Below are 25,616 nucleotides of genomic sequence, written 5' to 3'. Positions count from 1 at the left end.
AGAACTTTGTCTGACAAAAGCGTTTGGAGGATGTTCGTGAGGGGCGGCGTCTCCTGATTCCCGAAAAAGACCTCTCTGTCTCCGTCAAAGGGAGAATCTCATTTTTTGTATATTTTTTTTTTTTCCTCAAAAAAAAAAGTTTCAACTATCGAGAAAACATTAATACTGCGTTGTGATAAAAGAAGCCGACGCGGCGCTCGATTATCTCTTGATTTAAGCGCGACCTCCGGATTATGAGGTCCGCATACGGTCAAACTGTCATCGTGATTGTACGCCAGCTGTGATTGAAGTGAAAACCTGGGTATTGTGGGTTAAAATGATGATGGATTAACATGACGGCACGTTTTTTTTTTTCCGCCTCGCTGTAATGCTAGCACCGGCTTCACCGAAGCAAAGCAAAGGAGCTTAGTGCTTTTAGCCCCGTAGTCCCGGTGTACGGGAGCATCTGTTGTTACGGTCGGACACGGCGCACGCACACGCACACACGCTCGCACGCTCGCACACACACACTCGAGCCACTCAAAACACATGCTGGAGTGTCATAAAGCCTTGTTTTAATGCACTGAGGGGGAGACGGAGTGTGTGTGTGTGTGTGTGTGTGTGTGTGTGTGTGTGTGTGTGTGTGTGTGTGTGTGTGTGTGTGTGTGAGTAGGTGGGTGATACAGTATGAAGGAAGGCTTTTCACAGAGGACAATTCCTCTGGAGTCACAACAGGTGTGTGTGCATGTGTATATGTGTGTGTGGATTGCAGAGGGGGAATTATGAGCTGGCCACTAAAAGGAGGAGGAGGAGGAGGAGGGAGGGAGGGAGGGCTTATGAAGGGTCCCCTCTGCCCCACCTGTAGCCTGTCAGCTGTTGTAAGCCTGTTAAAACGTCAGCTGTTTCTGAGGAGAAGTGTGTGTTTGGGGGGGTGTGTGTGTGTGTGTGTGTGTGCGTGCTTATGTGTTAGTCAAAGTCAGGGAGCTCGTGGAGGTTGTGTGTGTGTGTGTGGGGGGGGTGGGCGGGGGGGGGGGGGGTGCTCCGTGCGGGCCCCTCACCGCCTCATTGCACATCAAACGCCTTGTCGCCTTTAGGGGGGGGATTTGTTTGTGCACAACAACAGCGCCTCACGCCTGCCGTGGAGCGCCACGGCGGTCCCGCTTGGCTCGGCCTCTTCCACGCTCATCGTAGCCCGAGTCAAGGGGCTTAGTTTTGCGAAGTTGACGACCGCCAGAGTGAGAGCGAGATACGTAAAAGGAGAGCGCCTCGAAAATCTCGTTTCAGCCTCTTAAGGCCTTCATCAGGTATAAATAATAATAATCCTTATATCTGTTGGTCAGCGGTCACATGATAAGTACGGACCAATGAGCTGTCACCCAGTACGCGGGGAGCAGGTAAAAGACACATGATAGGAAACATAATGTCACGGACTGTAAAGCAGATACAGATAGTAATAAAAATATTTAAAAAAAAATCTTAAAATCTCTTGCAATATCTCTTAAAATACATTTAAACATTAAGTGTCAAGTGACATTTAAACCGACCCAGTTGTCCAAAGAGAAAAAAGAAAAAGAAAAAAGTGGGCGGCTCTGATTTTTCAATTCAAACTGTTTGATCCCCAAACTGAAGAGCACCGGAGGGACGACACGTCACGCACACCGAGCAGAACTCCACGCCGACAGTTTTTGACTACGAATTTCATAGTTCGAAATCTCGAACGCGCGACGATGCCGGCCGGGTTTCACCTTCAGTGCCGTGCAGCGGTACCGTTTTTGGTTGGTGCGTCAAGGTCGTGTTTTGTTTCTGTAAACAAAAACAAGCCGGCGGAAATGATGGCAGCAACTGTTGCAGATTTGCGGATGAAGATCTCGACTCGTGGCACCTCCTGCCAACAAGCTCAGTAGACTGTTTAAAACACTGGTATAACAAGACATCCGCTGCACTTCCACTATTGTTTACCCGCCATCAGATCTCGCAGTGCATTCGATTGCGGGGTAACCATAGCAACACGGCCTCTGCTTCCGACACTCATTGTTAAGATGAACACAGCGAAGGGTTAAGCTGAAGACAAACAAACTTTTAAGAGCGGATGACAGTTTGAAAAACAGCTTTTCTTTCTGCCTGTGATATACAGACGGGCACTTTTTTTTTGTTGTTGTTGTTGTTTTTTTTTTTTGTTAACTTACTTTGAAGAATATCAATGTGGATTTCTACAAAACTCTTGTTTCATTGAACAAAAGAAGCCCAAGTTTTCAAATGTCAAATCTCGTCTAAAGTCAGGCAGCCGCACAAGGCCTTTACCCAACTTAAACAAAAATAGGAAAAGACCGTGATTCAAATCTCGGCTGATGGTCCGACTCGACCGCTGTTTTTTTATTTTTATTTTTTTACTTTTATTTGTTCTGTCTGCCGTTCTGTTCATGTTAGCTGATTCATTGTCGGAGAGTGGGATTTATAGTGTTTCAGTTTGCTTCAGCCGATCATTAGCGAGTGAACCATTAAGCCGCTGGCGAGGAAACTCTGTTGCTCGGGAGCTGTTAACTTCGAAATCAAACGTACATCTGCAAAGTTCCTGCACAGCTGCAGAACACTTTCATGCTCCATCATTTTCTCTGTCACTGTTTGTCTTGTGAGAAGATGAAGTCCTCCCTCTTAAATCCCGCCCGTTAAACTCCGGTTGGTCGGCTATTTCCGCTGGAAATGAAAGGACGGTGTACGTTTCCAGGTTATTATGACGGCATGAATTATCTTATTTTCACACGGCAACATACTTTTCTTATCCAGTCGTATCTATCTCCAAGAAGCTTTTCGAGGCAGTTTGTATTCAGAGAATCTTGCTTTGGCTTCAGCTTTTCTAAAGAGGACAAACACACCGTTTGCGCCTTCTACGCTCTCAGACGACGCTTTTATCCAGTTTAGAGCGAGTGCAGAAGTATAATGAGCTTAAATTCCCAAATCGCCAACACGACCAGCGACCAATTGTACGCAGCTTTGTGAACGGAGGTAATAAAGGTGTTCCTTTTAAAACGGGTAGAGCGTTTAAGAGACCAGTTTTCCTCCTCAAAACATCTCGGCCTCAGACAGCTCTTTAACACCGATGAACATTTGATTCCAGGCGTCTGCTCTTATTTTTCTGGGCGTAAGTCTGCTGTCTCCGCGCGCTCCCTCTCCAGTCGGTCATGCTGGCGTGGGAGTCACAGGTGTTGAGTGATTTATGGCTTTAATTTACTTGATAGATTAAAATATTATACGGCAACAAGCGCAGGGTATTAATTAGGATAACACAGCGAGCTCCTGTTTTACGTTAAGGCACTTGGCAGGCGGACGGAAAACGCTTACTGCTACACTTAACACGTCGGGAAAGGTGCACCGTACAAAGTATCGCATCTTAAATGATATCGGTTTCCCTTCTGAAATGAAAAAACAAAACAAAACAACAACAAAAAAAAAACCTTGACGTTCACAATCTATCCTGGAAGAAGTTCCTGCGTCGGGAGTCGACGGCGACGGCTTTGAAAAAGCGGAGAGGCTCGTAGCTGCAGACGGGCATTCTGGGAGAGCGGGGGGAGGGGTGGGGGTGGGAGGGGTTGTGGCCTTCGTGGTGCCAGCTGAGTGAGGCAGACAGTTGAAGGGAACAGGTTGCTGTGTCTGTTCAAGCTCATCTTGCTGCTCTTGACCTTTAACCTTTAGCTGTGACAGCTCCAGCGGCTGGGAGAGTCCAACTATTTTTTTTTTTTTTTTTTTTTCACCCCCCCCTCCCGGTCGGGAGAGCGAGCGCTCGATGACACGCAGACGAGCACAGCGGCGCTCAGAACCGCGGTGTTAAACATATCGTGACGGTGTCCCAGTGCAAATGGCACGCTGTTGAAAAGAAATGACATAAGCTTATTTGATTAACCGCACATCCCTGAATTGTGTGACTTTGTTAAACAATACCACCACCCTGGACACGTTTTGGTTTTTCCGTGGACACGTTGCCCTTAATTTGAAGGAGGATGGGAATTCTGAGTTATCAGAAATATTATTGAGAACTCGATTAAACAATTTAGCAATTGACAAATAATTCATTGGCAATTTGCCCTCGTTGCTATAGCGTCAGATACGCTTTGTCATTCAGTATATTTGATAACTTGACATCCATACTGGTTTCTGAATGATAGTTGTTTTTTTTTTAGTACCAATTTAATAAAATCCATTTGAAGAAAAATAAAATTACACGACACGTTTAGGTACAAATCTTTAGTTCTCTGGCTGCAATTAACAGATGTCCCCTGAACGCCGCACATGCAGGTTGTTGCTAGATGCTACAACTTACTGATGTTCCCCAAACGCCTCACATGCTATCAATAGACGCTAGCTTAGCTGGCTGCGGGACATGGAAGCCTTCAGTGTCTGTAATTACTGCAGCACGCACAACTCGGAGAGACGGATCGAGCGAAATGACTTTGAAATGAGTGAAATAAGGCGTTCTGAAGTTCAGTTCACTTGAGCGATTTCATCCGTACGGACGCCCAAGTAGAGACTTTTAAAACGAAAAAAAAAAAACGCGTTGGCACGGATGCCGCTTTTGGATCGAAGTTCGGAACCGAATTCGAACCGAATTTGATACCAGATGCGGCGGATGAAATTGAGTCAGCGCTGTAAAAGTATCAAAGTTAGTCAGAGGCATTACAATCTGTATCGTGTGAACTATTCTCAGACCCCCGATATGGAAAAAGAAGACACAAAATCCATCGACTTGTCGTGTTTTTTTTTGGTGATGGTGCAGAAATAAGTGGGAGTCAAACGGACTTAAAAAATGGTTTTGATCCTCCAAAGACTCTTTGGTCTGTTTTCACAGGAATCTGCAAACACGCGAGTATCTTAACACGAGGAGGCAAGTAAAACGAAGATCTGCTGGCACGGATGCCGTGGAGTAATGGAGACAGGCTAGTTGCGTGGCTATGTATTTTCTCATGGAAATGTGCGTCCTTTGAGCTTTTTATTATTCTGCGAGATTTGTCGAGAGGGTGACAAAAAAAAAAAAAAAAAAAAAAAATGCGGAGAATTCCTCAATAATGTAGGTCATGCAAGAGAGAGAGAAAAGCTCACGCTAGTGCCACACCAGAGAAAAGCTTTGTCACTTTTTTTTTTTTTTTAATTTACCCCGTCCTCGGGAGGGAGGCAGATTTGCATAATCGGGGTATTCACTGTCAAACCCTTGAAAGCATATCATGTTTATTCACAAACCTATTAGTCATTTGGTACAAAGACAAAGTACCAAATAAGCCCGTCTTCAACAAAACCTCTCGAGTTCTCTTTGTCGCAGCACCTCGCTCAGGTGGCGCACCTTTCACGTGGAACAAACGCGCACCAAAAAAAAAAAAAAAAAAAAAAAAAAAAAACGACAACAAATCTTTCCGCCTTCCCCGCGACTCCTGCCGAGGATTTGCAGCTACACGGATGGATGTTTATCATCGCGGGAGCTGTAGCTTATACGCCTTTGTGTTTTCCTTTCAACATAAATACACTTGCCTCTGGGCAAAGGAGCCGCTTCCTCTCACTGCTCTGTTAAGAAGAGAGAATAGATCTCCTTTTTCGCTCTTGTGTTTGTGCCTCCCCCACCTCTCCTCGGTGCCCGATCCCCACCGCGTGCAGCCAGCACCGCGCAGTCTTGGCCCGTGCTTGTGTCAGGAAGAGCGGAGGTAGGCTCATAGATCCCCTGTTTTAGGCTCGGGGCCAACACCGTGTGTTGAACACGGAGGGGCCCCCAGGCAGTCATGCACACGGATGACAAATGTAGATGGCAAGCGGGGTGGGGGTGGAGGGGGGGGGTGGGGGGTGGGAGAGCTGGAGAAGGGGCAGAGAGATAAGGCCAATCTGAGCACTGGTGTTTGTTGTGGATGTAATTGTGTCCTCAGCGCTCTGACATTAGGATTGTTGTGTTTAGTGGCGGCGTATATTTCGTTCCCATCCATGCGCAGATTTCGCTGCTCGAAGAATTATCCATATAAGTTGCTGCTTGAAGATGAAATTAGCCTTTGGAATTTTTGCCCTTTGTTTAAACCCGCCGGGCTCCGGGCACATACGTGCCTGCGCCCGTACATACATGCGCTGCGTCGCGCGGAAACTCAATGACACGACTGCTTAGCGGACTCCCGGCCTTCCATTTCCCACACCCTCCAGGCCCCCTCGGAGATTTCAAGGTCAGGAAAGGGCACGGGCTGAGATTCATTTCTTGGGAAGCGGAACCACTGTCGCGGACGGTCACATAGAAGCGAGTCTCTCCTTTTACAGTCCTGCTCCGCGGTCGCTTCGACTGTTTCCCTCCCAAGTTCAGGTCTACGAGGGGTTTTTTTTTTTTCCGTTTTTTTTTTTTTTTTCTTTTGATTTCCAAAGCTTCGGACGTGGCGTCAGATCGGAGCCGTCAGCGGCTGTCTTCATCGGAGCTGACAGGGGGAGGTGGAGATGTGGCGGTGGAGCCGTTGAGGTTTGACAGCAGCGGAGTCACTTTAAAAATCGAATGTCGAAGGGGCACTGGCCGAACGGCACGAGACATTACCGGTGCGTTGAACACTCCGACAGCTGAGCATGCGAGTGTGTGTGCGAGTGTGTGTGTGTGTAGATTTTGAGGGTAGGGTGGGGGGGCCTTGAAGGTTCCAGTGGAACAAAAGGTATGTAGGCAGCTGCCATCCTGCTGCCAGCAGCTCATGATCCAAATGGAAGATGTACACACACGCGTGCACAGATTGGTGCGCAACAAGGATCTGACACACTCAGCGAGGCAGTCGGTGACTCCCTCACTCTTCGCACACGCACACGCACACGCATACGCACTTCTTCAAAGTTCCTATTTCTGTCCAGCCAACACTAAAACCTTACAGATATTTTGTTTTGGATATAAAACTGATAAAAGTCCTAAATATGCCCAATGTGAGAAGCTGAAATCAAAGAGTATATTTGCTCAATAACTCAGTCATGAAATATTAAAATTGTTGGCAGTTAATTACCTTTTGATTAATCAGCTGAGGATTTCAGCATTACACCTGGTTGGAAATCAAGTTTTATTACTTTTTTCATCACATTTCCTCACATTCATGTCTTGTTGACAGCACAGTTTAAGTCTATTGAGAAAAGTCGTTAAAGAATTGCCACATGACAGATAAACATTGACAAAGCTAATATTATTCACTCCTCAAGAAAGTTTCAGGAGTCTTCAGGTATATATTTTTTTCACTCTCTGGGAGCAGAACAGAAACTGGTTGATGTGGTCGGCTGTAATAATTTATAAATGAACAAAAACTCAATAGGGAGCAGTTTTTATGGTGAAAGTATAATGTGGATTTCAACTTTTTCTGACTGTTTTGTTTGTTTTTGAAATTCATTGCGATTATTGATATAATACCAAAATTTCATTTAGATTTTTATACTGTTGCGCAAACAACCATTAAATAATGACTCGAATACGAACAAAATGACCAAAAATTATGGACAAGGTTCGACGTAAACTAAGTGGGTACTTGGCTGAAAATTGGCTGAAATCGGGGGGAGGGGGGGGAACAACACGTTAATGTTCCTTTAAAGGGCCGACCGACAAGCAACTCATTTGCTAACATGGACACTGATGAATTGGTGGCAGTTGCTGAAGGCATATTAGGGCAAAGGGTGACTTGGGAGGGGTATTCCAGTGAGGAGGGAGGAGACGAGTGTGCTGTGTGACTGGTAGGGGTGTGTGTGTGTGTGTGTGTGTGTGTGTGGGGGGGGGGGGGGGGGTCGATGACAAGAAGCAGCAGCAGCAGCGTGGGGGTGGGGGGGGGGTCCGGTGAGAAGGGTAATTTGGGGCGTCCAGAGTGAGGCGTTCCAACCAGCAGTTGTCACTTCAGCAGACGATGGTCGAGTGGCACATGTGCTGCTCTGAGTCGGACCCTCTTCTTTCTCTTCAGGACTGTATCCCTCTCTGATCTTTCACTTGGACTACCTCGCACCCGGAGCTCTGTAACTCTCCTCAATCCAGAATCCAGTCGGGTTTTTTTTTTTTTTTTTTTTTTGGCCTCTTGCCACCTTTAATCTTTTGACGGTAAGAGTGACCCGTTCAAGACGTGGCAGCTGAGTGTGTGTGTGCGTGCGCGCGCGTGTGTGTGTGTGTGTGTGTGTGTGCGTGCGTGCGTGCGTGTGTGTGTGTGTGTGTTTGTGTCTCCACTGATGTAATTGGTTTGAACTGACTGGAACTGCCGCGTCACTTAAAACCATAATTACTTCAAGAGAAAATGCCATAATTGACGTCCTCTCCTCTGGCTAAAACTAACATTTTTCAACTTTCTCATGGTTGAGTTACGCTGAAGTTGCGAGGGAAGATGGTCTCGGAAATGTTTGGGAGCTTTCCGAGCTCTAATCACTCCAGGAGGCCATCACTGCCGGCGCCTCTGAGGACTTTTTACGAGGTAGATAGCGAGGTGACTTGCTGTGTGGCCTGTTGTCCGTCGTCGGCCGCCGAGCTGACACCTTCCCCTGCCTCAAGCCGTCTGAGGGGGTGCGGGTGTGGAGGTGGGTGGTGGGGGTGGGGGGGGGTGATTTATGGTCGATAGCCCGTGTTGTCGTGCGGCCAGTAACGTCACACCTGTTCTTTTTCTTTTCCCGAATTGAAGGCTTACGTGACGCTCGTGCCCTTGACACCTGTTGAAACCGTGTCGTGTACTTTTGAATGTGGACAAATGTAATACCTTAAATATGCCTTCGGGCGGTTTTCTTTGACAACCGTGATTGCTCTGGTTATATCACGGTCACTCAAACGGAAAGTAAATACCAGGAAGTTGAGCTATTCCTTTTTGAGATCTATTTCTTTTTATACATGTAATTGGTTTGTCTGGCGCTGTGTCTTCCACAGAAGAAAACGAAAATCTGAAATGTGATCGATCGTACTCTCAAACTCCAGTTATGCGAAAGATTATTACATGAATCCTCTTATGTGCTACGGTGGTGTTGGCTGCCAGCGTTTCATTTTGAAGTTTTCTTTGCTCATCACGTTTACAATATTGTTACACGCTCTGTTTCCCACAAGTTTTTGCCGCGTCGCCTGCTGCGTTTCCGAAACCCGCTCGGTGGAAGAGCGGCCGGACTCGCGGGGTCTCCAAGCAGCTGCTCGACACTTGTTTTGAAGGGTATCTTGACAACAAAGCCGCGCTGGCTCCATCTCCTGTGGCCAGATTGAAAGATGCCTCTCTGAGCTGAGGGACCTCGTGCTTCCTAATGACCACATGAATAGACAATCATGACTGAGTTGGTTTATTCTGTATCTCTGTAGGAAACAAAAAAAAAAAAAAAAAAGAAAGATTTCCTCAGGGAGGGTTAATCTGTTGAAAGGATCGCAGTGCACTTCTCAGAACAGTGAAGTGTGTGTGTGTGTATATGTGTGTTTGTGCGTGTGTATATGTGTGTTTGTATGTGTGTGTGTGTGTGTGTGTGTGTGTGCGCCAGACTCTGTGGAGTGTTTATTATTATTGAGTGCCTTCAGCATACTTGCGCTGCCCACATTTCATAGTTAATGATGGATAAAGCTCAGCAAACATTTGCGGTGGAGACTATAGATAGGAAGGTATGTGGCTAAAAACAACAGCACTCCTCCCACTCAACTGCATTCACAAAAAATACTTCCTGATGGTGCTGATGATTTAAAAAAAAAAAAAAAAAAGTTCTATATTTAAATGTCTGTCTTGATCTTGCCCGTCTGGCTCTTGTGTGTGAGGTCTCATTGATGAGAACATGTTCGACTGGTGACCTCTGTCCTCGAGTGCCACATTGATGTCATTAGTGTTTTGTCTAGAGGGCATTTTTCCTCTGTCACAGACCTTTTGTTGTCGCGCTGCAGTAGATTGAAGATGATGGGAAAAGCTGCGAGGGAGGACGCGGTCTTCGAAAGCTCACTTTACAACTCCAGAGTTACATTCCGAAAACACGGCACTGATGAAACAAAAATAAGATTGTAGGGATAATAAATAGTCTTATCTATAAGACAAATAAAGGCCAAAGCCGTGAGTTTGACTTGAACTTAATTAAATATTTCCATTGTAACTGTAATTTTTAGACCTAACTGTGGACGTATAATCAAAGGTGATCAGAAAACACTGTAACGATTAGTTAATTATTTAATTATATCATTCTTAGTTTGTCATCTAAAACATAAAAAAAAAAAAATGCCTGGCAAAAACACTGAACGTCTAAGGGTGCATCGATCTTCATATGTCTTGTTTTGTTGAAGAAATTACATTTACAATAATATATAACATGAGAATAACTGGGACAAATACTTTCATTGATCAACTAATTAGTTAGATAATTAATAGTTGATTGACAGAAAATGTAATGGGTGGCAGGTTTTGTTGACATTTCAGACATCAGTCTGCTCCTTGAAAGTCATTTGATAGACTAGATTTCATTAAATTCACCTGAAAAATAATCAACAGCTTGATCAATACTGAGAATAGTCAGCGGTTGCAGCTCTACGTCGAGGCAGGACAAGCAACTGTCGAACTTGTGACGGCTCACAGATCGATGGAAACACCCTGCTACCACGTAATCAACTCAAATTCTATTACAGCGCTGCGATGTGCTGATTCTTTTCATAGGACAGGTTCTCCTCCAACAAACTACTGAGAAAAAAAGAAATAATTCCTTTCCAAACTGTAAAATCTCTCCCTGTCATTGTCACCACTGGCTCCTCCAATCGGCTCGCAGCTCTCGGGGATGGGTGTGCCTCCGAGCACGTCAAGATGTGCTCACCTATTGGCTGTGATGTAACCTGACAGGTAAAACCGCATACTGTCGTCCGTGGCGATGATGCAGTGACAGGAACAAGTCTCGCAGTCTATAACACGCCACAGTGAAAGTATTGTGCGGCCTACCAACGAGTCCTCTCCGCTCCACATGCTGCTGGACAAAAGGCCTCTTTGTGTGTGTCCGTGTGTGCGCTCACATGCGTACATGCATGAGTGTATTATGGGTATTATCAGGGTAATTTCTTTTCGCTGTATTCATGCCAGAGGCTACGAGCACGAACAGTAGATCAGTGATAGTTCGGGGCGCCCCGTGTTAAATGCGTGGGTGTGTGTTATTCTGGGTGTGCGCGCAGTTGTTTGTTTTTATATACGTGTTAGGGAGTGTGTGTGTGTGTGTGTGTGTGTCCGTCCGTGCTCGGGCAGACTGCGTTATTGATAGCAGCACCCGGCAACGCGGCCATAATTCACGAGCCAAGAGGCGCAGATCTCTTTACCCGCCCCTCCCATCCCATCCCATCTCCTCCCATCCCCCCACCCTCAAACCACCACCACCAACACCGCCACCACCATCACCACCTCAGAAGTGCTGCCCTTGCACTCCATCGGCCCTCCCCTCTCTCCCCCACCTCTCCAAAGTCTCACCCATGATTGGTTAAGAGGAGAAGTAGGAGGGGGTGGAGCGAGGGAGGGGGGGCGGGGAGGAGGAGGGGGGGGGGCGATCATATTCCACTGCCAGGGTTGGCAGCGGAGACGCACAGGCACAATCACAATCATAAGCCAGGCTTCAGATATTAGGCCAGCAGCTCCCTCCTCCACCTCCCCTCCACCTCACTTCCCCTCCTCCGCTATTTGTCACAATGCCCTCCCCTTCACTCCACCTGCTTGATGCTCCTGGTACAAAATCACCCATCGGGGTTTTTTTCGTCGTCGTCGTCGTCGTTGTTGTTGTTGTTAATATCGCAAAGATGGCTCGCCGGGGTGACCTGAAGCCCCCGAAGATTGTGGCGGGAGCTGTATCCAACGGTTGCCCGGGAACATGAGGCAACAGGCTGTAAATATCACACAGCTGGTGCTGGCGGAGCACCGTCAAGGTTGGGCCGCAAACCGAGCCTCGCCCGGCTCAAATTAAGGTTGTTTTTTTTCAGTGGCCAGGTTACCCCCTCTATCCCCCCCCCCCCCCCCCCCCCCCACACACACACACACACTCCCCCCACTCCCCTCAACCTCAGCTCCATCAGCAGGCTCTGTCTGTCTCCCAATGAGGAACAAATCTATCAGACTTCTCATCATCCCCCTCCCTTACAAATCACCAATTCGTGATTGTAATGCATCTTGAAGCTGGCGAGCTGTGAATGAACCTTAATGCCTCTAATGTTGACAGTAGATTTTATGCGCAGATATTTGCGGCTGGAGCATTCCTGCAATTTAGAGAAGCACTTTCATAAAGTTTAAGGACGCGCGAAGAACAGAGGAAAAAGATGGAGAGGTCCGTTTATAAGTGGGCTTTCGGAGGAAATGCAGCACTATAACCAAAAACCTTGTTTTGTCTTACCAGCAGTCGAAACCCAAACTTGAGCCCGTGAATGTTTTAATATTTTAATCAAAACTAAGAGAAACAGTTTGTCGGTTATTGAAGAAAGAAATTTCCCCTCGGGGATTAATAAAGTGTATAAAATAAAAAAAATAAAAAAAATGTGGTTAAATACATTTTCTGTTTATCTATTAAGTGATTAAATCCTCAGTCTTTCGAGCATATAAGATCATGCAAACGAGGATGTGCGGTGTACATTCCAGCTGCAGCATCTTGTGCTTTTTTAAAGAGGCTGGAAAGTTTGTTCCCATTAGATCGCTCCTCAGGTCTTCCCCAGCTTTTCTGTCGTTGGTCAAATAAAAAAAACAAAAAAAAACCACATCGCCACGACAACCTCAGACACTTACTGACTTGATTTCGTGTGATTCCCAAACGCACGGAGCGTCTGATGGCGTCGTTTGTCTTCTTGCGTTTTCGTCGGTCACGTCGGGCCAGTGTGAGCGAACACTGAGTGATGAATGAATATTGGTGAGGTATCGATCGGCGCCGACCTCAAACTGAGGGACAGATCAGTCATTTTCACAGCCTGCTCCAGGGGTCACGACTCCGGCAGCTGCATCCAGGCTGACCGCCCTCTTCTTGAAACCCGAAGCCCTCGACTTCTCCGCAGATCTCCGGGTGACCTCTGTGTTGCCGGCAGGGCCTGCTAACATTTCTCATATGTTTGAATGCAACTTTGATACAATCTGTGCAACTAATTGGACTCTCCAGACCAGTTTGCTTTCGAGCGCCGTGTGCAACATGCGATAGCAAAAAAAAAGTTGGTTTGGGTTCCTCCCCATTATGTTGCGCTATTGCTAATATTTTTCTATGCATATTTCCTGGATTAACGGAGACACTTTAGATTCAAATTTGGTTTGCTTTAATGAAACAGAAGTTGCTTGTAGAAGCAATTTTTGGCTTCAAGAATATCCAAAACATAACATGACGGCGATGGAGCATACAACTGTCACAAAAAAAAAAGAGGAGATATGGTATTTCAATATGTCCTTAGATACGTGGTCGACCACGCCATCCTGACGTTACACAGACGAAATGCGATGCAAAGCGGAAGCTGTACGATTTAATTCAATTTAATTTGATCAGATTTCATGCCTTTCTTAACTTTTACTTGTACTTAACATTAAAATACATGAGCATTTACTGGCAGTAGCTTGAAAACAATCAATATTCCCTCACTGTGTTGGGTTAGCCAGAAGCCACGTGCCCCCCGAAAGAGCCAACTACCACGTCAACATTAGTAAACTATGGCCGGTGATTCACAGGGCAACTTTTTTTGGAGGATGCGTTCTTCACTTAAATGCCGCTGGCTGATGATTGTGTGCTTCGGTTCAGGTTCAGTTTTTTTTTTTTATTTATTTTTTTTTTTTACGAGTTTTAATGGGTGCATAATAAGAGAGTTTGTTGCTTCAGTAATTTCCTTTGAACAGACCCAGAGACAGTGTGCTGTGGAAGTTGTTGGCAGCAGCAGTGTTAGTATTTAGTACTGAAGTGTTGAGCTACTTGTTTTGATAACTTAATGATATTTGGCCGTTTTGTACTGAATTTGGTCCCGATCCGTTTATTGCGATACGTCTGTCTCTGAATTAAATCAATTTTCTCATCCGCTAATCTTTACACCCAGACTGGATATTAAAAAAAAAAATCACTTGCCTCACCACAACTGGCACATGCATACACTTGTGTTTCAGACAGTTCTCATGACATTGCCAGATTTTGAATCCATTAACCTGTCGAGAAAGAAGTTGGCGTAATCAAAGTTTGGGCTCGTATATAGACAGCACTGCAGTAGGGAGGGGGCACCATTTTCAAATATTCAAATAGTCATTATAATCCCCAAAATCGATCAGTGTACGCGACTATCGTTCTTCCTTATGTCCCCTGTTGTTACCAGCGCCTGGTTGTCATGCGTCACTCCCGTCAGAAGGTGGCGCTAATGCGCGTAAAAGCCGCCCGCCAGCCGCCGTTATAACAACATAAGGAGAAGAAGAACACGCTGCTTCCAGGGGTCCGGAGCTCTGCAGGTAAAGCTGTGCCGCTATTTGACGTCCCCGGCGCGAACGCGGGGAAACGTGCACAAGACGTCAATATTTCGATATTCAATATTTGATTAAAAATCAAATGGTTACGAGCGCATTTCGAAGAGTATTTTTTTGCTTGACGTGCCCGTCCCTGGTCGGCGGATGTCGGTGCCGAGTGGGAAAAGTGAATGATTTCTCAGTAGTCCTCTGGCATGGCTCCAGCTGCCCGGAACCATCCCCCCTCCCCCTCCGCCTCATCCCCCTTCCTCCACCCTCTTCCCCCCTCCTCCCCTCCCTCCCCTCGACTATCAGCCCCCTACCGCTGACTGTTATCTCTCTGCTCCAGGCTGCTCCAGCGCCACTTAACACGCCAGGGCAGTAAAGGATGGACACGCAGGAAGAACAGACACACATGCGCAGGCCTGACCACTATATTGACGCTTCAGTCTTCCATTAGACACATATCATATGGGCACACTGATAAACGCTCCTCTAAAATGACGAAAAATTATTTTAATATAACGACTAATATGTTTTTTTTTTTTTTTTTTGGTCCAACATAAATAAATAAGGAACCCTTAGTCAGCTTGGAAATCATAACAAAATGGCGCTCATAACTGCAGAAGTTTCATAAGAATCATCATATTTGAAGTTTTCTTCAGTATCAAAATAATCCTGGGAAAGTTGTCTGTACATTGCAAATGAAAACTGCTTATGGAGGATATTTTTAATGGTGCCAATTTGGCACTCACCAAAAGAAATGAGTAAAAAAAATTGAGTGCTCAAGATGGGGAATAAACGCTCTGCCATAGATCCATAGCAATATATCAATAATCAATAAAACATATTTTTCATTTGAATTTGAGCCTATTTCAGAGTTCTGCTTTATTATCACATATTACTGACCTATAATCAACCCGGCTCTAGCGTGCACTCACATGGCCTCATCGTCATCTGCTTACATCACAGCTTCCCCTGTGAAAGCCAAAAGCATGCCATATTGACGCAGATCACGTCTAACCCAAACACCCGGTTCTCCTTCGGTATTCTGTGGCATGCAAGTGTGTTTTTGTTTGTTTGTGTGTGTGCGTGTGCGCGTGCGTGTGTGTGTGTGTGTGTCATGACTCAGTCACAGCCCCGTGCTCCTCCCCTGCAGGTGCTGACACATTCAGCCCGGAGCAGAAACATTGGTGGCGATGTATCAGTAATATCGAGGCCAGCGTTAGCCGGGGGGACGGTAAGGCAGGTTGTCAGGAGGAAGGTCAGCAGTTCACCAACCTCGACTGGCTGGGAAAATCTGGATGACGTGCCCTTTAGCAAGTCACTTAACCCTTGATTGCCCAGAGGACGCTTTCCCGCCCGTTGTCCGACTGTAGAGGATTTGGGTCGTGGCGGGGAGCTTCCAGCTGCAACTAACTGTAAAGCAAGTTATTGGAGAAGTAGAACATCCTTGTCTACTTCCTCCTCATAAATAAATGGTAAAATCACAATATTACCCTCGCAGCTCGCCGCTTTCCACCCACATCTCTGGACTAGAAGATTGAAGCTTTGAAATGCTTAACGTACACAACAACAGATGTTAGGGATAATGATGCGATGCAACATTTTTCAAACTGTTCTAATATGGACTAATCTTTGTTGCCGGCTGCCCCAAAGCTATGACCTGACGTGTCCCCTCTAAAGCTTAGTGGACACATTTTGTACAGTAATAGTATTTTTCTTTTTTTACACCGTTTCTGTGCGACGATGTTAATGTCCACGCTCTGTAAATTGGTTTAATGCTATTATTTTGCATTACTTAATCCCAACATGCACTATCTGCTTCACATTTTGCCGATTCTTTTATTTGTGCGACAGTCCGTTTGAGTAGATTTAATTCTTCATTGCATTGTCAGGTTATATAGAGAGCACTACAAGATAGATGTCTACATATTTTAGATGTTTTTAGATACAAATGTGCGTGAAAACATCTCACATTAGAAGGGTAAGAGGCATCACAGAGCTTTATCAACATCGAGTTGCCCAGTGTGTCCGCAGGGATGATGAATTTTTCATCAAACACTGACAGCCTGTAATATTCTAGCAGCTGTACTTAGGAACTGGAGAAGTTTAGTGCATGTAGCAGCTGTACTTTTCATGTTTGTTCAATTTCCTCAAAAGTTCTGTATTCCTTTAACTTCAATTTCTTAACTCCAGCTGCTATAAAATGTACAATTATTATTATTATTATTATTATTATTTTTTTACAATTATAGCCTTTTGAGAAATAAAACCATTTAAATGCATTTAGGCGTTCCCCAGGGTCCTAATCTGGGTCCACCATAGATTCCTAATTATCAGCGTTTATCTGTTCATTGTCCAGATCCTCTCTCTATCGCTCTCGCCTGCTCAGCGAGGCAGCAGACACACTCCAGGCCCTCCCGCTTCCCATGTGAGAGCAGAGATTCTGCCTGACATCAGACATGGGAAGCGAGCCGCAGCAGCATGAAGGGTAAAAGGTCGGGACTTGACCACCCTGGGCAGATAAAGCAGCCTTTTCATGTGTGATCAGCCCACAGCCTAAAGACAAAATCCCTCAGTTCGCTGCCTTTGAACTTCACCGCAACTGGAGCGAGTCCCCCCCCCCCCCCCCCCACCCCATGCTTGTTCCGTGGCTAACAAAGGCTACGAGAGAATATGAGTGCACACCTCGTTATTATTTTGTTCAAATATGAATGAATGTACGACACATCAGAAACACCTACTCTTCCCAGAAGTACACTAATGAGGTGATCCAGGTAGAATTCATTATCCCTCACTGGTCTTTTCTATTCAATTTCTGCCAGTCAAATAAGAGAAGAAGAAGAAGAAGAAGAAGAAGAAGAAGAGCAGAATTAGAGGAGTTAGAGATAGATTTTTTTTGGGAAAATTGTTGTGCTGAAGGGGCTGGAACCAAAATACGTGAAAGATGTTGCCAATACCGTACATTCAGTTCCCGCAGCGCACACAGTAGATTGCTCCATGTAGAAAACCAGGCTCAGGCAGCCTCCAGTTCTCCATCAAGCCTTTTTACAAAGCAATTATGACACTCATAACACCCTCTTCCTTCAACCCCCCCACACTCTCTCTCCCATCAGTGCATAATTCATAAGCAACTCATTGCCAAAGCTAAGCCAATTGCATCCTCACTAAACGAGCATGCAGCGCCCACAGCGGCACAAAAGGAACGTCAGTCTCATGACAGACTATTTCACGTCCTTTGTTTCGTAAGAATGGAGGTAAATAGAGGGCGTTCTCCCGCCGCCGCCGCTCTCCCAGGTAGAGGGAATGCAAACAATGCAGAGGAGCTGGTGTCGTGTCTGTATACTCAAGGCTTTCCAGATGCTTCAGCTCTGTAATGCTGCCACTTGGCTACCACTGTCTGTGTCTGTGTGTGTGTGTGTGTGTGTGTGTGTGTGCGCGTGTGTGTGTGTGTGCGCACGCACGCTGTGCTGTGTGTAAACACAGTCTGTATGTATATATATAGAGCGCTATTTTTAAAAGCTGAACCACAAATAGTAGTAACGGGGCCTAAAACGGTCCTCGCCTCTGTTGCCGTTCCTGGGCTCCTGCCGTCTCATTCATTCATGAGTTTGCATGAATTTGCAGAAAGACTGGGGGCTTTTCTACTTTCTGTCTTGCTCTTTTTTGAAATTCTGAATTCATAATGAACCCCGTCCTCTGTTTCTGATCAGGCACCGTGGCGTATCGCAGACCACCCTTATTTCACGGTTAGTTAGATGGATGACTGCATTAGACACACATTTTTACACTCTTCATTTCTCTCTGTGTTGCGCGGAATTAGGTCAGCGCTCTGTTTAGGTAATAAGGCATAATGATATTACTGGACAGAAAACTGCGTTGGCCAGCCCTCTTTAAATGCCGAGTGTCACCGGTGGAAAATCTGCCGACTCATCCCGCTTTGTGGACGTGAGGTATCTCGTCCTCAGAGTCTGGAAAATCTAAGAGTGCTGAAAACTGCCTCTCGGTCCTAATGATCACATAAAGATGAGAATAATTTCCGTACGTGTACGGCTGATTGTCGTCCTGCCTGCTCACAATTGACACAGATGCTGTTAAACGCAGATTCCTGTAGAGGAAATATCGCAGTGCAACACAATTGTTTTTGAAAAAGTAAAATATGTAGAATGCGCAGACACCGTGGCTGCTCTCTGTTGTGCCTCCGATCGGGGGAATCACATTCGGCGTGTTAGGGCGGCCGAGGCCGGGCAGCCGGTTGCCGTGGGCGACCAGCAGATCAGTGATGTGGCGGTGATGCCTCTAATGAAGCTGACACAGCACAGCCTCCCTCCTCGCGGGCCCCTGAGGGCCTCTTGCTCTGCATGTAGCGCCACAAACACCCCCCCTCCCTCTTACTCCTCCCTCTTCGGGTTCATCCAAATGTGCTTCTGATTTGATGGCGCCTCAAATGCATTGCTGCATCATTTATTCCCTCGTATATGTTCGGTCAAGGCAAACACAGTGTTTGGAGAAGCTAAATTGGGTCACAGTATACAAACAAAGCCTCTCTGCCCTTTTCAGAGTCTCTCTCTCCCCGTCTGATGAATGCCTCTGTGTTGTTTTCCAGGAGCTGCCCAGCTGAGGTGAAGGGGAGGGCAGAAGATCCCAGTTCAGCCTGAGTGTGGATGACCTGCCCCCAGAAACAGGACCATGATCTGAAGACGGTGTTGCACACAGAACCCCGTTCTTCCTCTCCTCCTTCTCCCTCTTTTTTTTTTTTTTTCATTTAAAATCTTTTTTTTTTTTTTTTTTTTTTTTTTTTTCTTTCTTTATTTTTTTTTTTTTTAAACCTTTTTTCGCTGCCCGGGTGCTTCAAACAGAGTCAGTGTTGCACAGAGAGGGCGAACCTGAAAGTGACTGAAAACTTAAAGAGGAAGAGATACAACGACAGCCATCTGTGACCTCAGACCTTGCCACTCCCCCCAGCTCCTCCCACTGCAACACCAGAACCATGGGGAGGAAAAAGATCCAGATTCAGAGGATCACCGACGAACGCAACAGACAGGTCAGAACCAACAACACGAGCCAACACTAGTTGAATTCGTATGAACTTCTGATTGATCGCACTTTCAGCTGAATCATACTTTCACAAAATTAAGCAACTTATTGGAGACGCCGTCTTATTGGAGACGAATTAAATAATGAAAGTAGCAAGGAAACACCAACTGATATGGTCGGAAAGGATGAACATACATACATATATAGGACTGGTTAATCATTTGATATAATCATTTATTGACATCCAGCAGTATCATGTCACGTATACACTTTTGAAAATTCTGTTGTTTAAAGTAATTATACATACATTGTAATTTTTGGTTGTTGCAATCATTCAAATGCACTGTAATGCACATCAGTTCAATCCTGTATAAATATAAGTTTCACCTTTCACATGAACATACTGTTCTTAAATAACATCGCTAACAAGGGCTAAGTCAGCATTTCTGTGTGCAGAGCTGGATTTATTCTTGGCACGGGAGTTTAAAGTCAATAGATACCTCCGTTTTGATTTATCATATCACCGTGTGGGATTTATTCTGCTAATATAAAAAAAAAAGGCTGCATGTGAGCTGGCTGAAGCGACGATGGGAAGATTTCACTCATTATTTCATCATATTTACTCTCAACAATCCCCGCTACTGATCGAAAGTTGTGGAAAACACAAGCAACCCAAGCTGCCCATCGCAGTTTCTTGTGCTCTCCGTGTATCATATCAGCAGAAACGAGATTTACAAATACACAAATATTTGTTTTAATTTCTAAATTCAAACAGCATGATCCACTGTGGAGCATTAAACTACTCGTAAGTAGCCAGCTGTTGTATCGTTTTACTGGCTTGATCTCTCCGTTTTCCTCTCATCCTTCCTGCTTAGCTGTAAGACAGGAACAATCACTTTTCACTCCTCCACGATTTAATTCTATTGTGGTGACAGAAAACTTCAATCCTACCAGTGATAGTAATTACTCCTCAATAGCCAACCACTAGTGTAGCTCTAAAACAATGAATAAATTAAATAAAACCCCACGAAATGACACCTTTCACCATCAAAATTCGAGTTGTTTTTTTTTTTGGTCTGATAATGTGGAAAGTCGTGAAGAGCTGCATAACAGAATGACTTTATTTCCATTTAAGTTAGCATCGGGCTAAACTTGAAGTTCACCAGTGGATGTCTCCAGTGAGCTTGCTCTCCCAGTAGAAGGCATGCATTCACCCGGCCGGCGGTGGAATGTCAAACCCGACAACAGATGCAAAAACTTCTCTGTACTGTGAACACGGTGTGAACTTTTAATTCATGCGATATCAAATTCCCACAGGGATCCTCCCTGTTTTCACATGTAGCATAAACAACACAGTAGCTGTTCTCTGAGCACTTTCACAACACAACAATACAACGGCATTGTGTTTTATGAAGCTCATATGACTCTGCGGAGCCATCATGGGGTTTTCTCAGAGCCTCCCCTCCACCCCCACCATTGGAAAAAGAGCAAGAAAGTATGATACCACCCCCCCACACACACACACCCAAACAAAAAAAAACAGCCCCAGTGCCTATGGTTGCATCAGTGGCATTGTCAGAGAGGATGAAAGGGTAAATGATCCATCTAAAATGAGTCAACTGGTAAATGGGCTTCGCTCCATTGAGCAGATTGAGTAATGGATTTGACGTGCCCACCTTCAAAAGCCGAGCGAGAGAAGGAAAAACAAGACGGGAGAGAGACGGCGGTAGGAAGAGAAACAAGGTGCCGGGCTGAATAAGACCTGAGTGGTGTGAGCGCTTGGTGGCCGTAGGGTTTGGAAAATCATCCTCGGTTTTCTCCTCATCAATCTGAGCAGGTTCTGTTTCTCTAAAGGAGAGGAAACGGCGCCCGCGGGGGGTCAGCGAAGTATGATGGCTTGTTATTCATCAGTTCACAATTGAACATAAAGGAGGAGGAGGGGGGACGGAGGGTGGCGTGGAAGGGGGGGGGGGGGTTGTAGCTATTCCTGGTCGGGCGAGCTCTGGTTAATGGAGCCTGGGTTTGTATCAGGTGTCGTACAGTTTGTCAATAAGGCGACGCCCTCGGTGGAAATACACGGTCACAATGTCAGTCAAAGATCACTCATCGACCACGATCAGACGGTTAACCGGCAGAAAATGGTTTCCAAATCACCGCTAGGCGTGGTGACATTTTTGACACCTGTATTGAACTCAAAACCGCACTCGGTGTTTACTGTTTTTTTTTTTTTTTTTTTTTTCTTCTTTTTTTTTTTAACTGATGTTCTCACTCAAAGCAAAACAGGATTCGGCATCAGCAACGTTCGGCGCGTGAAGTTTACGGGGGATTGAGCCTGGTGGATAATTAAAGTGGTTTTTACACGCTTTTACTCTGTGTTGCTTCAGCTAATGAACAGTGCAGCCTCTGAAAGGAAATCAAATGAATTTTGGAGTACATGGAGCCCGTCACCCTCCTACATGTTGATTCAGAGATGCTGCCATAAGCTCCGCAAAATAAACAGCATTCAGAGAGTGGGCCACGGCTGGAAACATGACAGCATCTCAAATACCACGTTTCTTATTCGGAGACAAAAACACCCGGTGAAAGCAGTAGAGAACAGGACGGGTAGTGTTGGAAGGCTCCGATGGATTTTTATTTTTATTTCTGGATGGTGTTGGTCGTATCGAAGATATCAGAGTCAACTTTTTGTTTTTTAGAAGGACGATGCGAGGAGAAGAAAGATTTCCTTTCAGAAATCAAAGAATCCTGAATCAGTAATCACATTGATGCCAAGTTGTAGAAAGTCCAGCATAATCCAAGAAGTACGTGAAATATCGGGTTGTTTTGGGGAAAGAAATTCAAACTAACAAGCATGTGGGCATAAAAAGGGAAACGGAGAAGTAGACTAAAACTCCTGGGAAGCATTTCGGTACAAAATATCCAATAACACTTGCCTGGCTGTGCCGACTGACTGAATACAGTCTGGGAACTCAGCTCGTATTAACGTTTGCACAGCCAGTCTGAAGGGTGGACCAATCAGCGACCAGTGTCGGGTGGTGAACTGCGTTTGTCCCGCCCCCTCCTTCACTGTGATTGGACGACTGGCGACAGCTATAAGCGCGTCGTTAATATTTTTCAACTCTCGCTGACCGTAAAGGAAAAAAAAAATCGCCAAATGTTCAGCGTTCAGTGGAGAATTAAACCGTCAGCACCTCGTCAAGCTGCCGGCGTTCATTAAAACAACTAAATAAAATATGCACTGGTTATTACTTATTCTCAAATATTTAGATTCAAATTCTGGTTCAGTTTTGGGGGTCAATTCCCTAACTATGGTGCAGAGTTTTGCTTCTGACTTCAAGAATATAAAGATTGATTTTAATTAGGGCCCCAGCACCGATGGTGCGAAAGCCCTATTGTTATTCAAGCGATTATTATTATTATTCGTAAACAACTGCATTTTTGGCGACTTTATCATACTCAAAAACTCCTGAAAGTTGGTACACGCGTCTGTCCCAATGAAAAATTTTGTATTTTAGTGGAGTCGCATGTGGCCGTGGCCTAATGGCTCGCTAGCGCCCCCTAAACAGATGGCCCACCGGCTACATTTACCTACATGTGCGAAATTCGGTGGACATGTGTATCACACCGAGATGTACAAAAAAACTTCCAATGCACGTCAACTCAACAGGAGGTCCGCCATTTCGAATTTAGTCGCCATTTTTGGCGATTCACACGTTGTACTTCAACGAACTCCTCCAACAGATTTTGTCGGACCGACTTGAAATTTAGTCTGTGCACTCTTAACATGTTTGGAATTAAAAGTTATCATAAGAATTAGTTTTTGTCGATCGGTGTGCCCGTGGCGTGCCGGTCAAAAAGTGACCCAAAAGTCATACTATAGCATGTTGTCTAAAATGTGATGAAAAAAAATTTGGACGACATGCCATAGAATGATTTGTTTTAAAAGTCATGTCAAAGGAAGGGCTCAAACCCCCAACCTTCCAGCTGAGAGGCAGCATTTCTAACTGCTGCACCACCAATCTTCCCAGGAGTGAGTCTTCATTGTGAGAAATCTTTGGCTCACTGCAACCTATAACTCCACCGTCCACAAATATTCATTGAAATGCAACCAAAATTTCCGCAGACATTCTTTGGATAGTAGATATACGTGTTTTCAAGGGGGTCTGCAGTGATATTAAATATCTTCCTGTAATGTGTAGTGTATGTAAATTTTTTTCAATTTCTCCAAACGTTTCAACTTCACTAAAAGTTGAATCACCATCAACAGGCCAAGGTGGAATTTGAACCATTAATATCAACCTTGGTGCGTTTCTAATGCAGTCAACAACAATACAAAACAAAAACTCAAACAAAAATAAAAAGCAATAACAAAAAATAAAGGGTGTCTAAATCTTCTTGGATTTCTGTCCAAACTATCACAAACTTTATCCCCCAAAATCCCATTAATACATTTTAATGCTATAGTATTAAAATCAGAGGCGCTCCCCCTTTTACAACTGTGAGGTTGCGAAATTCATTCGAAAATGACCCAGAATCTGAGCATGAACTGATTTAAGCTCCAGATTGTCAAATTGGTTTTCCACAAAGTGTGGTATTTCGTTTATGTCTGCCGTGAGCGATGCACACACCAGAATTTTTTAAGCTCTTGGATGTCTCGTACTGAAATGCACTTTTTGAAGTTGCCGTATCTCCTTCAGTTTTTTTGTCCAGAGGGTTATACCTTTGACGTTTTATCACAGAACCAGAAGATTTCTGACGCTGTTTCTTCATTTTTCTGTACTGATAACTTCATCTGGAGACTTTTCGAGGCCTTCCAACCAACAGGAATACCAGGTGACAGCGGATTTTTATTTCTGAGAGTCAGGGTGCCTGAAATAACCTCTCCCACCATGCAACCCCCCGTGTTGAGGATGTCATTAAAAGAAAATGGTGAAAAGGCAATTTACAGCTGGGAAAAAAAATTCCCTTTGTAACTCAACACTCCCCACATGGCAAACCAGTCGAAGCAGTTTTACTTGTGTTACATTACACAGAAAAGTAAGGCTGATGTAGCAGCCACTTCTAAAAAAAGGTATCTTTGTTATTGATACTTGAAAACTGATACCAGTGTGGCAATATTCGGTGTCTCGTTTTAACTGTTCAGACCCGATTGTGTGAGCGAGCCTGTACGGTAGCAAAGTAAAGAGAAGCTTTGGCTACAGGAAACAGCGAGAGGACAACCACGTCAAGACACACACACACACACACACACACACACACACACACATGCACGCAAATAAAATCACTCGCCCCCTTTTCTTTCTTTCTTTCTCTTTCTCTCTCTCTCTCTCTCTCTCTCTCTCTTCCTCCCTCTTCACTGAGGATGTCTTATTCTTCAGTTGCCATTGGTTACCTGGCAATTCCGCTCTTAATGTCAATTACCTCCATCTTGTTTATGCTTTGTGGTAAACATCGGGATTGATGCTCAGACCCAAAGTCATTTCCCCGCCACCCACTTTTTTTAAGTTAAAAAAAAAAACAAAAGAAGAAGAAAGAAAAACTGGTTTTGTTGGGATGTTGAGACTAATTTTGTTTGTTTTCGGTGCTGCTGGCTGACCTTATAATTTGTTAGGAGAGCAGTTGTTGTTGTTTGCCCTGGCTTGTCTCTTCATCACCAACCGGTCTTGTCATCCTGCACGGCCGTAATTTCCTCCCTTTCCAACATCGCCACATAATTTATCTGCTCATTCTGTGTGTGTGTGTGTGTGTGTGTGTGTGTGTGTGTGTGTGTGTGAGAGAGAGGAAGAGGAGGGGGGGAAGATATGTAGATAGGCAGAGAGATAAAGATGGGGCGGCAGGGGGGGTGAGGGAGGTAAGATGATGGTAGCCGTGGGTGATGAGGTGGGAAATGGGGGGTGGAGGGGACGCGGGAGGGGGAGTCGGTTGCCCATGGATACGACCCCGATATAATTTGATTTGTGGCAGCAGGAAGCAATGAGTGAGCGAGCGCGAAAGGGTGGAGGAGGAGGAGAGGGGGGTGGGGGGGATGTGGAAAAAAGAAGCGAGAGAGAAGAGAGGAAGAGAAAAGGAGGGTGAGAAATTGAGAGAGGGAGAAGGAGGGATGAGCGAGGCTTAAAGATGTCGGCTGTCGGAGCAGAAAGGAGGAAGACAGAGGAGAGGTGGAGTGATCTCGGGAGCGAAAAGATGGAGAGATTGGAGGTCTCCCATGGCTGCTCTTCTTGCTTTCATCCTCAATGT

The 25,616-nt window shown here is 45.2% G+C and overlaps 1 protein-coding gene across 10 annotated transcripts in view; it reads left to right on the top strand.

Moving 5' to 3' along the window:
• Positions 1 to 25,616, top strand: part of mef2d (myocyte enhancer factor 2d) — a 102,093-nt gene that overhangs the window by 19,760 nt on the left and 56,717 nt on the right. For 9 of the 10 annotated variants that reach the window (XM_069140693.1, XM_069140672.1, XM_069140720.1 and 6 more), the window contains exon 2: positions 18,949 to 19,386. In XM_069140693.1, coding sequence (XP_068996794.1) covers positions 19,333 to 19,386 — 54 coding nt within the window. In that variant the 5' untranslated portion in view covers positions 18,949 to 19,332. Of the gene's footprint in view, positions 1 to 7,794; positions 8,036 to 18,948; positions 19,387 to 25,616 lie in introns of those variants that run through there. The other variant, XM_069140663.1, reaches the window with a different exon arrangement.

This window comes from Embiotoca jacksoni, unplaced genomic scaffold (assembly GCF_022577435.1).
Source record: "Embiotoca jacksoni isolate LCO1_2020_lvr unplaced genomic scaffold, fEmbJac1.0.p SCAF_11, whole genome shotgun sequence".
In the NCBI taxonomy this organism is placed as follows: domain Eukaryota; kingdom Metazoa; phylum Chordata; class Actinopteri; family Embiotocidae; genus Embiotoca; species Embiotoca jacksoni.
The sequence above is the reverse complement of the archived record's forward strand: the minus strand, read 5'-3'. Positions and strand labels throughout refer to the sequence as shown.